This window comes from Diabrotica virgifera, chromosome 2, assembly GCF_917563875.1.
Source record: "Diabrotica virgifera virgifera chromosome 2, PGI_DIABVI_V3a".
In the NCBI taxonomy this organism is placed as follows: Eukaryota; Metazoa; Arthropoda; class Insecta; order Coleoptera; family Chrysomelidae; genus Diabrotica; species Diabrotica virgifera.
Genome location: NC_065444.1, coordinates 27,761,355 through 27,775,579, shown reverse-complemented (window position 1 = coordinate 27,775,579; position 14,225 = coordinate 27,761,355). Strand labels below are relative to the sequence as shown.

General features: G+C 32.7%; 1 protein-coding gene across 3 annotated transcripts in view; it reads left to right on the top strand.

Moving 5' to 3' along the window:
- Positions 1–14,225, top strand: part of LOC126880006 (adiponectin receptor protein-like) — a 132,797-nt gene that overhangs the window by 110,032 nt on the left and 8,540 nt on the right. For all 3 annotated transcript variants that reach the window (XM_050643517.1, XM_050643515.1, XM_050643516.1), the window contains one exon: positions 9,579–9,836. In XM_050643517.1, the coding sequence (XP_050499474.1) occupies positions 9,579–9,836 (258 nt within the window). The remainder of the gene's footprint in view (positions 1–9,578; positions 9,837–14,225) is intronic.

Below are 14,225 nucleotides of genomic sequence, written 5' to 3'. Positions count from 1 at the left end.
TTGTAAACTGTTCAAACTGTCTGCAAAAATACCGGTGTCGTCCGCATAGCGGAGGTTGTTTAGGCGTTCTCCATTTAGAAGTATTCCATGTTCGCAATTTTCCAAGGCTTCACTAAATATTTCCTCTGAATATAGGTTAAATAATATAGGTGAAAGCATACAACCTTGTCTAACACCTCGTAAAATCTGGATCGCTTCCGTTGGTTTACCTCCAAGATTCGTTCTTATTGTTGCTGATTGGTTCCAGTATAAATTTTTTTACGTCTTTTTACGTATTTTGTATTATACGTCTGTTTTTATCATCCATTTGGGCTTTTGTTAGAACATCCATCATTTTTCGGTGTTGAACTGTATCAAATGTTTTTTGGTAGTCCACAAAGCAGGTGTAAATATCGCAAGTCATATCTCTGCATCTTTGAAATAAAACCTGTAGACTAAACAGTGCATCTCTTGTACCTACGCCTTTCATGAATCCAAACTGTGTGTCTTGTATTCTCTCTTCGCATAGTGTATATTCTACGATGTATAATTTTAAGAAAAAGTTTTAATGTATGGCTCATTAGACTTATTAGCCTATATTCTCCGCACTTTTTTGCTCCCTGTTTCTTTGGTAAGGTAATAAATTCTGAAACTAGCCAATCTTTTGGGATATTGCCTGTGTCATAGATATTATTGAAGATTTTACATAGTATTCGTAAAGATTCATCATCAAGAAGTTTAAAAAATTCAGATTGTACTCCGTCTGGTCCTGGAGCTCTACCTTATTTTAGTGATATTATGGCTTCTCTTATTTCTGCCACTAGTATAGGTGGTGCTATTTCCGTAGGTATTGCGGACTGGTTCTCCCTCTCATCCAAAAATAAATTTTCGTATGTAATTTTTCCAGGTATTATTGATACTCTCTTTGTCCACGATTATCTCTCCATTGTCATTAACAAGTTTACTTATTCTTCTGTTTTTACATTTGCCTGTAATTTCTCTTACCTTCTTATGCACGTTGAAGTCGTCGCATTTACTTTGCAGAATTTCGATTTCTTGGCATTTTTTCTCCATTTCTTTTTGTTTGGCTTCTCTGATCTTTCTCTGTATCTCTCGCTGTAATGTTTTATACATGGAGTTATCGTTCTTGTTTTTCCTTCTTTCTTCCATTAGTTGCAGAATCTCTGTCGTCATCCATGTCTTATTCTTACCTTTTTCGTTCTTCATAAAATTGTCTTTAATGTCGTCTATCGTTTTATTAAGGGATTCTATCTTATCTTCTGTGCTTTCCGTTGTATTATCCATTTCTTTAAATTTTTTGTTAGCTAACATAAATCACTGAAAACTTTTGTTTTCTACACTTCCACAAAATGTATTGCAATTTATTATCACTACGGCTGTTTCGGCAGAGTGCCTTTCTCAAGTGATGTATTTTACTATGCGTCTATACTTAATTGTCGTTAACTGAATAAGTTGAGGAAGGGAGAGCTGTTTGTCTCAAGTTGGTCATTCAAAATTACAATCTGTATTTTTTTATATATTAATTTCTATATATTCTAATAAAGATAGCTTAAAGCCTTTATTTTGAATATGAAGAATTTAAAATTGGTCATTAAAAGAATGATTATAATCTAGAATCTAGAAGATGAAATGCCTACGTAGAATCTGTTTTTTTATTATTGGAAGTCCTTTTGTGTTCTGCTATACGGTTGTTAAGATTCTACCAGTTTGACCGATGTAATTTTTCGAGCAGTCACCACATCTACAGGGTTATTCATTATATTTTGACCCCCTGTAAATTGCTTTATTTACAGAATTAGAAAAAAATATCAAATACAAAAGTTATTCGATTTTTAAAGTATGATTTTTTGACATATATATCATACTAGTGACGTCATCCATCTGGGGGGCGTAATGACGTAATCGACTATTTTTTTAAATGAGAATAGGGGTCGTGTGATACCTCATTCGAAAGGTTATTGAATTCTCTATTCAGTAATGTAAACATTAAGACAATTATTTATACAGGGTGTCCAAAAAAAATTTTTTTAATTATTTTAATTGACACAAAAAGAAGAATGTATGTAATTTATTTATTTCAAAATATTTCAGAAATAAAAGTTTATTGCACAAATAAACATTTAGGGGAGTGCAATTAGAACGAAAACATGCATTGTTTCGGAAAAATTCAAACAAGCTTATATTTTTCTAAAACCTTTTTTGTTAGTTTATACACATGTTAAAGTAAAAAGTTCTACTCGCAGATTTGACCGCTAACTGTTTATTAATTGTTTAAACAATAACAATTGTTGTGTATAAATAATTTTAAAAATATCGTTGAATTCATCATTTTACTTTGATAAAATATGTTTCTATTTTGTTTTTGGTTATGCTGAATCCGAATATGGCATTACAATTTGAAAATTCTTATATAGAAGCTCTTATACAGTATGTTTGCGTAACTAGGTACCACATGGAAAAAGTTTTTTATTATCAATTTTACGAAAAAAAGTTATTCTTCATAAAATGCTCTACCTGGTCTAGAATCTAGGATACAGCCATCAGATATCAAACTTTTTTAGTTTTATACGAGGTATGTAAATAATATGAATTTTTCCTAAGAGTTAAGTGCCTTTATTATTCACAATATTTTAATTAGAAGAATGTAATTGAACACTGAAACATATGTTTTAATTCCAAACAACTTTTCTTAATAACAATTTTCGATATTGTGAATTATAAAGGTACTTTACTCTTGAGTGAAATTCATATTTTTTGACATATCTAGTATAAAGTTAATAAAATTTTATATTTGATGGTTGCATCTTAGATTATATACAATGCAGAGTATTTTATAAAGAGTAACTTTTTTTCGTAAGACTGATAATAAAAAAGTTATCAATAGGTTCCAAGTTACGCAGACATACTGTATAAGAACTAAAAAAAAATTTTTTGCTGAACATTTATTATTGTTGAAGCTTGTTATTAAATGTATTTTAGGTAAGTTTTACAGAAAAAAGTTTTGGTGGCTTTGTATAAACATTTTTTTAGCTGGTAATTTGCTAGTGGTTTCTTAAAAAGAAATAGTTTATTTCATTTCTAAAGTAAAATAGTTTAGTGCATTTTAAAGACTACATCCTAATCTTAAAAAAACTTACAAAACTGTAATAGATCTGTTCAAAATTGAGTAATACCGTCTTAAAGTGGTGTTAATTCTGTAAAACCATGAAATTTTCAAAAATTACATTTTTTGAGACGTATCATTTGAATTAAATTTTTGAGATTTTTTTTTAATAAAACAGAGAAGTTCGTAACGAGTTACTGATTACGGTCCTTGTCCACAGAGGGCGCTGTGGAATAACAATTTACTTCATTGTCACACCACTTTATCTAGTAAATCATTATGTGATCATCATTTACCATAATTAGTTTTCTAGTGAATCTTATCATTTTTTCTACTATCCCTGAATTAGCTTATTTGAACAAATGATTTTCCAATTTTTATCCATTTAAAAATTTTGTTATCAAAATCTAGCTCTACACATTCTATATGTGAATCATAAATATCATAGACTAGCAAAATTAAGCTATTTGTTACATTTCATTGTGACGTACATCCCTCTGAAGTCACAAAGAGTAACACAATGTACAATCATTTATATTTCCCATTGTAGTGCTAGATTTTCTAGACTTGGCCTTTAATGTATGATTGTTCATGAATTAGTAGTATTAGATTATTTGCAAAGTAGAAGACGTATTCTTTTTATTGTGAATGTATGTTCCTTTACCGCAAGTACACTCTCCTCTTGGGCAGCCAAATGAAGATTTCTATAATAGTAAATAAAAAAAAAATATTAAAATAGTATTGCTCTCAAATTAAGCAAGGTTCAAAGTATTGCTTGCCTTGGAATTATAGGGCTCTTAGCGCCACACCAACGACAGTTATATAGGCCCTAATGGGCCTCCCACATCTGTATATCATTATACAGGGAAGGAGATAATAGAATATTGTAGACTGCGAGGAAATCTGAGTAACGTGATGGATAGATCAGGGCATAGTAACATCATACAGATTCATACCTAAAGTACCTTTTCAGGTGGAACTTCGCCCACAGATGGGATCATCATCATTCCTCAACCTTTTGCATCCACTGTTGGATATAGCTCTCCTCCATATTCTTCCATTGTTCTCTATGTTGTGCCTTTTGTATCAAATTTCCCACTGTTTTTCTCAAGTCATCCAGCCATCGTTTCGGTGGTATACCTCGGTGTCTTTTATCTTCTCTAGGTATCCATTCTGTGAGTCTTTTGGTCCACCTATTATCATTTAAACTTGCTACATGTTCAGCTCAGCTCCATTTGGTTTGTGCAATTTTTTCTATGACATTTGTCACTTTAATCATCTCTCTCACTATCGGGAATATTGCTCTTTCCATTTTTCTTTGGGTTATTCTCAATTCATTTGAAGAATGTTTAGTCAAAATTATTGTTTCAGAACCATATGTTATTACCGGCAGTATGTATTGGTTGTAAACCTTTTTCTTCAAACAAATCGGTAGCGTTCCATTTAGAATATGTCGCATATTGCCAAATGCTGCCAACCTAAGCCTATAAGACTTTGGATCTCACAAGTTTGATTGTCTTTTCCTATTCTTATTTCATGTCCTAAATAGGTGTAGCTACAAAGCTGATGTAGTTCGTGCCCATCTACTCTCATAACATCACTTGGATGCTCACAGAAGGGATGTGTCAGAGGAAAAACACAACCCAAGCTGCAGGATTATATCTGGTACACAAATAGGCAGGTAATTAAAAAAGTTGGGACAGACATACGCCAATAGGACCGAAGTAGATGGAGGAGAAGCAGGAATCAGTTCAGAATCATGACTTGCTTCCTTAAGGTACGATTGCTATAACGACGGCAGACGGCAACTGCAGACGTCAGTTGCAGTCGTCGCCGTGACGGACGTTACTACTTTGCACTATTAATTTGTATGAGACTGATTCCGACATCTGACTGCATCTGCTGTCCGGCAGAACGTCAAGTGCTAATAATTATACAAATTAATAGTGCAAAGTAATGACGTCTGTCATGGTGACAACTGTAACTGCCGTCTGAAGTCGTTGTGGGAATCGTACCTTTACTGGGCATGTGCCAATCAAAGGTCTGCTGCACACAATGAGCTGCACAACAGAGAACCTAAAAGAGTCAATAATATCTTGCATGACTGGGAGGCCGCAGGCAGTGAACACTTTTTAGAGAGTACAAAAATGATGGTGATTTACATGGGTTACATTGTTGATGTATTAGTGAAATGTAAATATTCCTAGCATTGCCCGATGGCTTGATTAAGCTTGGTTTTACAGCTTACTTTTATCGCTATAATTGCCGACTCGCCAGTACGTTTTGATTCAGTTCAGGCTTCTCACATGTCTCTCTGATGATAGGCAGACCTTGAAACACGTGTGAGAGACTCGAATTGAATCGAAACGTAACCGTCTATACCTACATATATATTTACTTGTTAGAGACTACCAAGTAACTACAAAAATATATTGCATCCATCCGTTAGACCTGTAAGTACAAGCTGGTACAGGGTCCTAGAATTTGGGAATTGGTATCATGAAGGAATCGAAGATGTTCAATAAGCCAATTGGTTGCAGTACGACAGGTTTATAACAGACACCTTCTGAAAAAAAATGACCCGTTGTCATACTTGAAATTAAGTTATAAATTAACGTTTTCTTAAATAAATACCTGACAGATATTGTTTTCTATTATTGTCAATACACAAGGATTTAGACCCGGAAGATCCTGCGTAGACGCCGTATTTGTACTGAGACAAATCACAGAAAAGGCCATTAAGTACAATAAAACAGCATATATATGTTTTATAGACCTGACAAAAGCTTTCGATTGCGTCCAAGTCGGAGATGTCTTACATTTACTGTATAGAAGAAACATACCAATCAATATTATACAATCCATCGAAAACATCTACTTTCATAATCGAATACAGGCAAAGATAAATGGAAAACTAACGCATATTAGTACAAACCGGAGTCAGACAAGGTGACTCGTTAAGCACACTGCTCTTTAATATAATAATGGACGAAATAATAGAAGCAGTACGTAAAGGTCGTGGTTACAGAATGGGGAACAAAGAAATCCAAATATTATGTTATGCAGACGACGCCGCATTAATCGCCGAGACAGAAGACGATCTCCAAAAATTAACACACATCTTCAATACAACAGCCAAGAAATACAATATGATAATATAAGCAGAAAAAACCAAATGTATGAAAACATCTAAATACCCACTACGATGTAAAATCGAAATTGATGGGAAAATAATAATGCAGGAAGCAAGGTGTAGATATCTGGGAATAGATATAACCAGTTACGGAGATGTTGAAGCGATGTAACGACAACAAAGCTTAAAAGCAAGTAAAACGGCGGGATCTCTTAATGACACAATCTGGAAGAACAAACACCTAAGACAAGACACAAAAGCAAGAATCTATAAAGCAGCAATTAGACCTATATTGACATACACGGCGGAGACACAACCTGACACATCTAAAACGAGACAACTACTAAAAACAACAGAGATGAAAATACTCTGACGAATATCAGGGAAAAGTCTGTTGGATAGGGAGAGAAGCGAAAACATAAGATCATGCAATGTAGAAGACATAAATGGATGGGTGACAAAACGGAAACAGGAGTGGAACGAACACATTAGTAGAATGGCAGAGGATAGGATAGTACGAATAGCACGAGATAAGTCTCCAAATGGACGAAGAAGTATTGGCAGACCAAGAGAAAGATGGTGCGATAACTTAAACAATTTAGGAGGCTAATATTAAAGAAGAAACAGGCTTTAAAGCCTACATAGAAGAAGAAAGAAGAAGAAGTCAATACGCTCTTCATTGAATAAATTTCTTTTACAGTCTTCTTTGTCTATCCTTTTCTAATATATTGTATATTGCCCGCAATTACATTTCTGTAAATTTAATAAGTACCTATATCATTATTTTGTTATTTTAATTTATCCCAAAACATATTATGTACTACTTGTAGTTAATACTTCCACAAACGCTACATCAATAGCCTAAATATTTTAAAACCCACGCCCTGAAAGTTGGTTCATTAATATTTCAAAAAGAACTTTTAGTTATAGAGCAAGATCCTATGGCCTCCAGACGTTATTTATTTTCTCACAAATTAAATGTATAGAATAACTTAGTGTTGGGATAGACTTGAGTGTATTCATAAGTGCTAGAGCTTGGGCCGAAGACCAATTCATAGGAACCAGGTGCTAAATGTACGTAAAAACAGTGCTTACTTTTCTTTAAAGTTCCAGTGCTTATTTTTACAAATGTTTTAGAAAATATTACTAAAAATTAATAATGAATACTTCTTCTTCTGGCATCATAACTCTGCATGAGTCTTTGCCTGTGGCTGTGTCCTTGCATTCAAATTTCTCTTGTGTTCTTCTCCATTGTCTTATATTGATGGTTTTCAGATCGTCTTCCACGTCATCCAACCATCTCGTTATGGCTTTTTTTTTGTTTTCCTATCGGCTTCTATTTATTTTATTTTTTAAATTTTCTTGTCTCTGGACATATCCCAGCCATGACAGTCTTTGATTTTTCACAAATCTTACAATATCATACCTTCCATTCCTCTTGCACCGGGCCATATACTTTTCTCAGTATCTTTTTCTCGAATGTCCTGTATCTTTTCTTTTAATTATCCGTATATTGTATGTTTGTTTCTTGCTACTATTCCTATATCATCAGGGAAGGCCAGGCATTGATGTTTTTTATGATGTATAATTCCTTTTCATAAAATAAAATAAAAATGTATACCATTTTTATTCAGTTGCAATGCGAAGGCAAAACAATCTTATTTTTCACTTAGAACAGGGAGCGCAGTCCAGCACTCTGAATCGACGATTTTCGGCTCTTATTGGAGTCATCATCGGAGAGCAGAGAGCAGCAGGCCTACGCCTAGGTCCATTTTCCGTTGGAACTTTACCAAGCTGCAGACGGGGGTTGTGAATTGCAACTTTTTAGAATTCCCTCCCTTTGTCTTCACTGCAGCATCCATCTGACTTGCAAATTTTAGAAGCCTTGGAGGTGTTACCAGGGAAATGAACCAATAAGCTTTCAATTTAAAAATCTTTTAGTAATATTTTTAATATTTTTCAATATCATTAATGTTGCTATTAGGATTGAAAAATTTACCTTTTAATTCCTTTTCAATTTGTACTGGCTTCTCGCAGCACATTTTCCTGGAGGAGCCTAAAGAGAAAAGATGAAAGTGGGTTCACTTTTCCTTATTCCTTCATTTACTACTATCTATTTCATTAACTTTTAATTGGTATCATTCTAATATTTTTTTAATTATTTTTAGTTCTTCAAGTGATTTATACAGTTCCTTCCTTTTTTACTTTATCAAATGCTTGTTTAAAGTCTAGAAATAATATCATGGTCGGTTTCTGGTTACGATGGCTTTCCTCTAGTATCTATGTATTTCAGCAAGAAAATCAGTTCTGTTGTTTTTCGTCCTTGTCTAAAGCCCGACTGGTCGCCAATTATATCTTCCATTCTATTTTTTAGTACAGGTAAACAGAGTTAACAAGAAAGTCAAAAAACAAAAATAACCATATATAAAACCCTTATACAACCAGTGTTAACATATGGATCGGAGACATGGACCATCTCCAAGGTAGATGAAAACCTCCTGCTTACAACTGAACAAAGGATCCTGTGAGGAATATTCGGTGGCATCTGTGAAAATGGTGTTTGGAGGAGGAGGTACAACTACGAGTTTTACCACAGATATAAACATATATTTGGTGGTAAAGACGTTGTATCTCTTATAAGAATAGGAAGACTAAGATGGGCTGGACATCTAGCAAGATCACAGCAGAACAACCCTCCTAGAAGAATCCTTGTCATAACCTGTGGGAAGTAGAAATAGAGGTTAGCCAGAACTCAGATGGAAGGATGGTGTGGATGAGGATGGGAGAAAAATAGGCACAGCAAACTGGCAACGGTTGGCAATGGATAGGACTGACTGGCGTAATAGACTTGGGAAGGTTGAGGCTCTTTCATAGCACTATTGATGATGACGAAACAGAGTTAACAAAAACCCTCAAGGTCACTTGCAGCGCATAAACGAACGTATATTATCTCTTCTCCTCACTGTTGCAGACAAATTGGTTTTACTGTATATTCTTTATATGTAATTTTTGCATTCGCTTTTATCTGAAATTATAAGTAAAGTTACATTATTTTGAAAGTTTTAGAGCATCTTATAAAAGGTATGCACACACTCAAACTATATACTAACACTACGATATTCTATACGTTTTTTGTGAATACATAAGTAACGTCTGAGGGATCTGGGATCTTGGACTGTGACCAGTTATTTGATACTATTTATGCTTACCATAAACTACACTGAAACCAAATTCCATGTATTCTTGATTATCGCTATATTATTTGCTACCTACACCTGAAAATATATTTCATTGATATTTGCTTGACATATTATATTAATCTTAACGTTTCTTCTTCTTTAGGGGATGACTTGGACATCACAGCTTTGGCCCACAATGCTGCGACCCAAGCCGAGCATGTCGTCAGAAAGATGATCCAAGCCGGATGGTCCGTCTGTCATTTTAGGAACCTACCGGCTTGGTTGCAAGATAATGATTTTCTCCACCACTGTCATCGGCCACCACTACCTAGTTTCCGGGCATGTTTCAAGAGCATCTTTAGACTTCATACAGAAACAGCGAATATTTGGACACACTTGTTGGGATGTGTGGCTTTTATAGGTAAGTTAATTCGTTTCGTTAGTAACCTACATTAGTATTCTATTTCTCATGATCATCTTTCAGTGCGTCACAGTTTTTCGATTTCTTTCTAACGCATTAAATTGTATGTGACAGAAAAAAAGGCACGTCGGTGATTACATTTCGTCGGTGACATTTATAACATTTATTCTAGTTATTTTAGTTGTCGATAGATGGCGCCATAATAAAAATAATAATTTTTTTTAATTAGATAATAATATTACAAATATAATCTGTATAATTTATAAGACTATACAAATCAAAGAAAATACCATTTTATAAATGCAAGAAACACATTTGATTTGTTTTTATTCCAAATTGAAAATAAAATGTGACAACTGTCAGATTTAACTAAAATATGTTAGAATAAATGTCATAAATGTGTATTATCACGGACTTACCCTTTTTCCTATCATTTGTTACGCACTGAAAAATAATCATGAAAAGGACAATACTACAGTACCATCATTCAGAGAGAAACCTTCAACTGTTATATGGTTGGAGATATAAATTGACATTGTTGCCAAATTACAAAAAAATCCTAAATTCATTTTAAATAAAATATATCACACAATTATTGTAGAAGTGAATTATACAACAAAACAAATTACTATTCAATAAAAATAAATAAAAACAATAAACTATAAAACAATATATAGTGCTAGTCAAAAGTCCGTACCCCCTCGTATATTTTGAACATTTATACCTATAATAGTGAAATTTAGAGGGAGGAAATAAACGGACGTAAGCTTCTTAACTAGTCATGACAGGTGACGTAATAGTGACAGATGACTTTACAGCGCCACTGTGACAGATAATTTTAAATGGGACTTTATGGCAAGTGATACCTCGTTTGAAAGGTATTGAAAATACCTATTTAGTCATACTAATTTTGTTTGAGTTTAAGCTAATTTTGATGAATAAATGAAATAAATATAAAATTGTAGTTTCGCATTTAATTAATAAAAATTCAAAATTCCGCCTACTTGTCAAAAAGGTTGACGTTGACGTAAAAGCTACTAGAGAATTGAAAAACGTCAACTGTTTTGACAAAAAAAAACCATAGGCGGACATTTGAAGTTTTATTAATTAAGTGCGAAACTACAATATTATATTTATTTAATTTATTCATCAAAATCAACTTCAACCAAAAAAATTAGTATGACTGAATAGGTATTTTGAATACCTTTCAAACGAAATATCACTTGCCATAAGGTCCCATTTAAAATTATCGGTCACAGTGGCTCTGTAACGTCATCTGTAACTATTACGTCACCTGTCATGACTAGTTAAGAAGCTTACGTCCGTTTATTTCCTCCCTCCGAATTTCACTATTATAGGTATAACCGTCCAAAAGATAAGAGGGCGGTACGGACTTTTGACTAGCACTGTATAAAATTTTCAATATAGTAAATAACAAAGACAAATCTGAATTTTCAACACCCCAACTGTCAAATTATTGTTACCAATTTATGCCAAAATGTTACCTTTGTTCGATCGCAGTTATAGTGTGATCCGGACAAATGTGGTTCATAAAAACGCTTTATAATCCATTTATACAAATTAAATGCAACAAGTTATGGCGTACTTTCTTATACAGTACCTAAATCGTTCAGCTGGACAAAGGGAACATACATTGTATACAGTACGTAAATCGTTCTGCTGGACATAGGGAACATACATGAGGTCATTGTGGCAACTGCGCTAACCTGTGTTAGTTGAAACTTCTGTTCGAGTACGAGTTTCTGGTGCAATAGAGCTGTTAGAGCGAATAGAATGAGTGGTTTTGAATGCAAGGCAGTCCATAAATAAATCAAAAACAAAGATTATGACTGATGAATTAATAATTTTACTTTAATAAAATATCTTTTATTTAAAACTTAATTTCCAAATTAAACAGACACAGTTTTCCCATTAGGTCAAAAATAGTTCTACTACAATGACATGTTTTGACGTTCATTTGTGTCACCCGAAATTAATTGTCAATTTTGAGGTTAATGCCCCTTAATGCTAATAACATTTATATTGTCATTGAGAGAGCGAAGTTTCCATAGTCATCTTAATATAATACAATGTATGTATTTATGTATCTAAATATATACAATGAATGTTCCCTATGTCCAGCTGAACGATTTACGCACTGTATATTTAGATACATAAATACATACATTGTATTATATTAAGATAATTGTGGCAACTTCGCTCTCTCAATGACAATATAGTTGTTAGCATTAAGGGGCATTAACCTCAAAATTGACAATTAATTTCGGGTGACACAAATAAACGTCAAAATATGCCATTGTAGTAGAAGTATTTTTGATCTAATGGGAAAACTGTGTGTTTAATTTGAAAATTAATTTTTAAATAAAAGATATTTTAAAAATTAAAGTAAAATTATTAATTTATCAGTCATGATCTTTATTTTTGATTTATTTATGGACTGCCTTGCATTAAAAATCACTCATTCTGTTCATTCTAACAGCTCTATTGCACCAGAAACTCGTACTCGAACAGAAGTTTCAACTAACACAGATTAGCGCAGTAGCCACAATGATCTCACTGTATATTTCCTATGTCCAGCAGAACGATTTACGTATTGTATGTGTTTGGTGTGTTTACATTAATAGAAATCTTCAATTATTTCTACGCGTATATAAAAAATATGGCCAGTGGATAACGATTCTAAAAAGGAACTGACCTACGACTCCAGGATGATCCTAAGGGGGGGTTACATCGAATTAAACGTCTCTGGGGGGTATGGAATAATAATGGTGTTAAGCGTATAGAGCTCAAAGTATATCCAAAAGGGGGGCGGGGTTATAACCCCCAAAACCATCCCCTGGTTACGCCTATGGGTATCATGTGACGTCATTTGCTATGACGAGGATGACGTGCAACGGTATTTATACTGTAACAACCATACATGCTTTGAATAATTAAAATAAATGAATTTGTTTGTGTTAAGTATCATTTATTTTTTATTATCAAATTAAGAGCAGTTTTACAGAAAAAGAAATGTTTTGCATACATGAGAATATTAATGGCAAGTAAACAGTTGTGTGATTTTAATTATAATTTTGCTAACAAATTTAGCCGATAACATCAAAATAAATACTGAGTATGCTCTTAACAGTTGTTGATAAAATATATAATAAAATACATAATCAATACAATGCATCGTTTTGAAAAAATATAACAAATAAACTTATCTCTTACCATACGATGGTAACTACCTAATTTTTCGGTCAAACAAGTAAAAATAAATACCAATCATCAAAAATATTGTTTAATTTTTATGACTAAGCATAAAGTGATTTATTACATGGTGATAAAGAAGAGCATAAGTACAACTATACAAATAAGGATGAAAAAATTTGACAAAACAGATGTACCAGCTACTACAATAAATATGGAGAGAAGAAAAATCCTTAAACAGTGGAGACAACCTCAAAAATCATTGTTGAATTTCGCTCAAAAGTAAAATACCTTGATAGTTCACAATATTTTAATTAGAAGGATGTAATTGCAGATTCAAACATAGTTTTTAATTTAGAACAACTTTTTATAATAACATTTTTCAATATTGTGAAATTTAAAGGTACTTTACTCTCAAACGAAATTCATATTTTTTGTTTTTGACATGCCTCGTATAAAATTTGATATCTGATGGTTGCATCTTAGATTTTATATCATACAGAGCATTTTGTGAAGAATAACTTTTTTTTGTAAAATTGACAATAAAGAAATTTTCAATAGGTTCCAAGTTACGTAGACATACTGTATAAGAGCTCAAAAAGATTTTTTTTTTTAATTTATTATCTTTTAAGCTTTAAATGTATTTTAGGTAAGTTGTACAGAAAAAAGTTTTGATTACTTTGTATAAATATTTTTTTAACTGATATTTTTCGGTTTTTTATTACATATTTGTATCTTTCTTAATTTTGTCAAAATGAAGTTAAAGTAAAATAATTTAGTGAATTTTAAAGGCTACATCTTAAGCTTTAAAAAACACCTACAAAATTGTAATAAATTCGTTAAAACTTAAGGGGATCGGTACGAACTTTCGGCTTCAATGCTATTTAAATGGGATTCATTTTTTTTTCGAATCCTGAGAAAACTAATAAGTATTTTTGAAAAATTTAAACGCAGAATGAAAGATTATGTTATTACCGAGGGCCGAAAGTCCCTGTAAACTTCTATAATGTTCATTTTAATAAGTTACAGGGGTGAAAAACTAAGAGAAAATTTAGTATCATTTTTAATTTCAAATATCTCATTCAAAAGAAACTTTTTATTCATTCTAAGGGACTTTTGGCCCTCGGTAATAAAGTAATCTTTCACTCTGCGTTTAAATTTTTCAAAAATACTTAT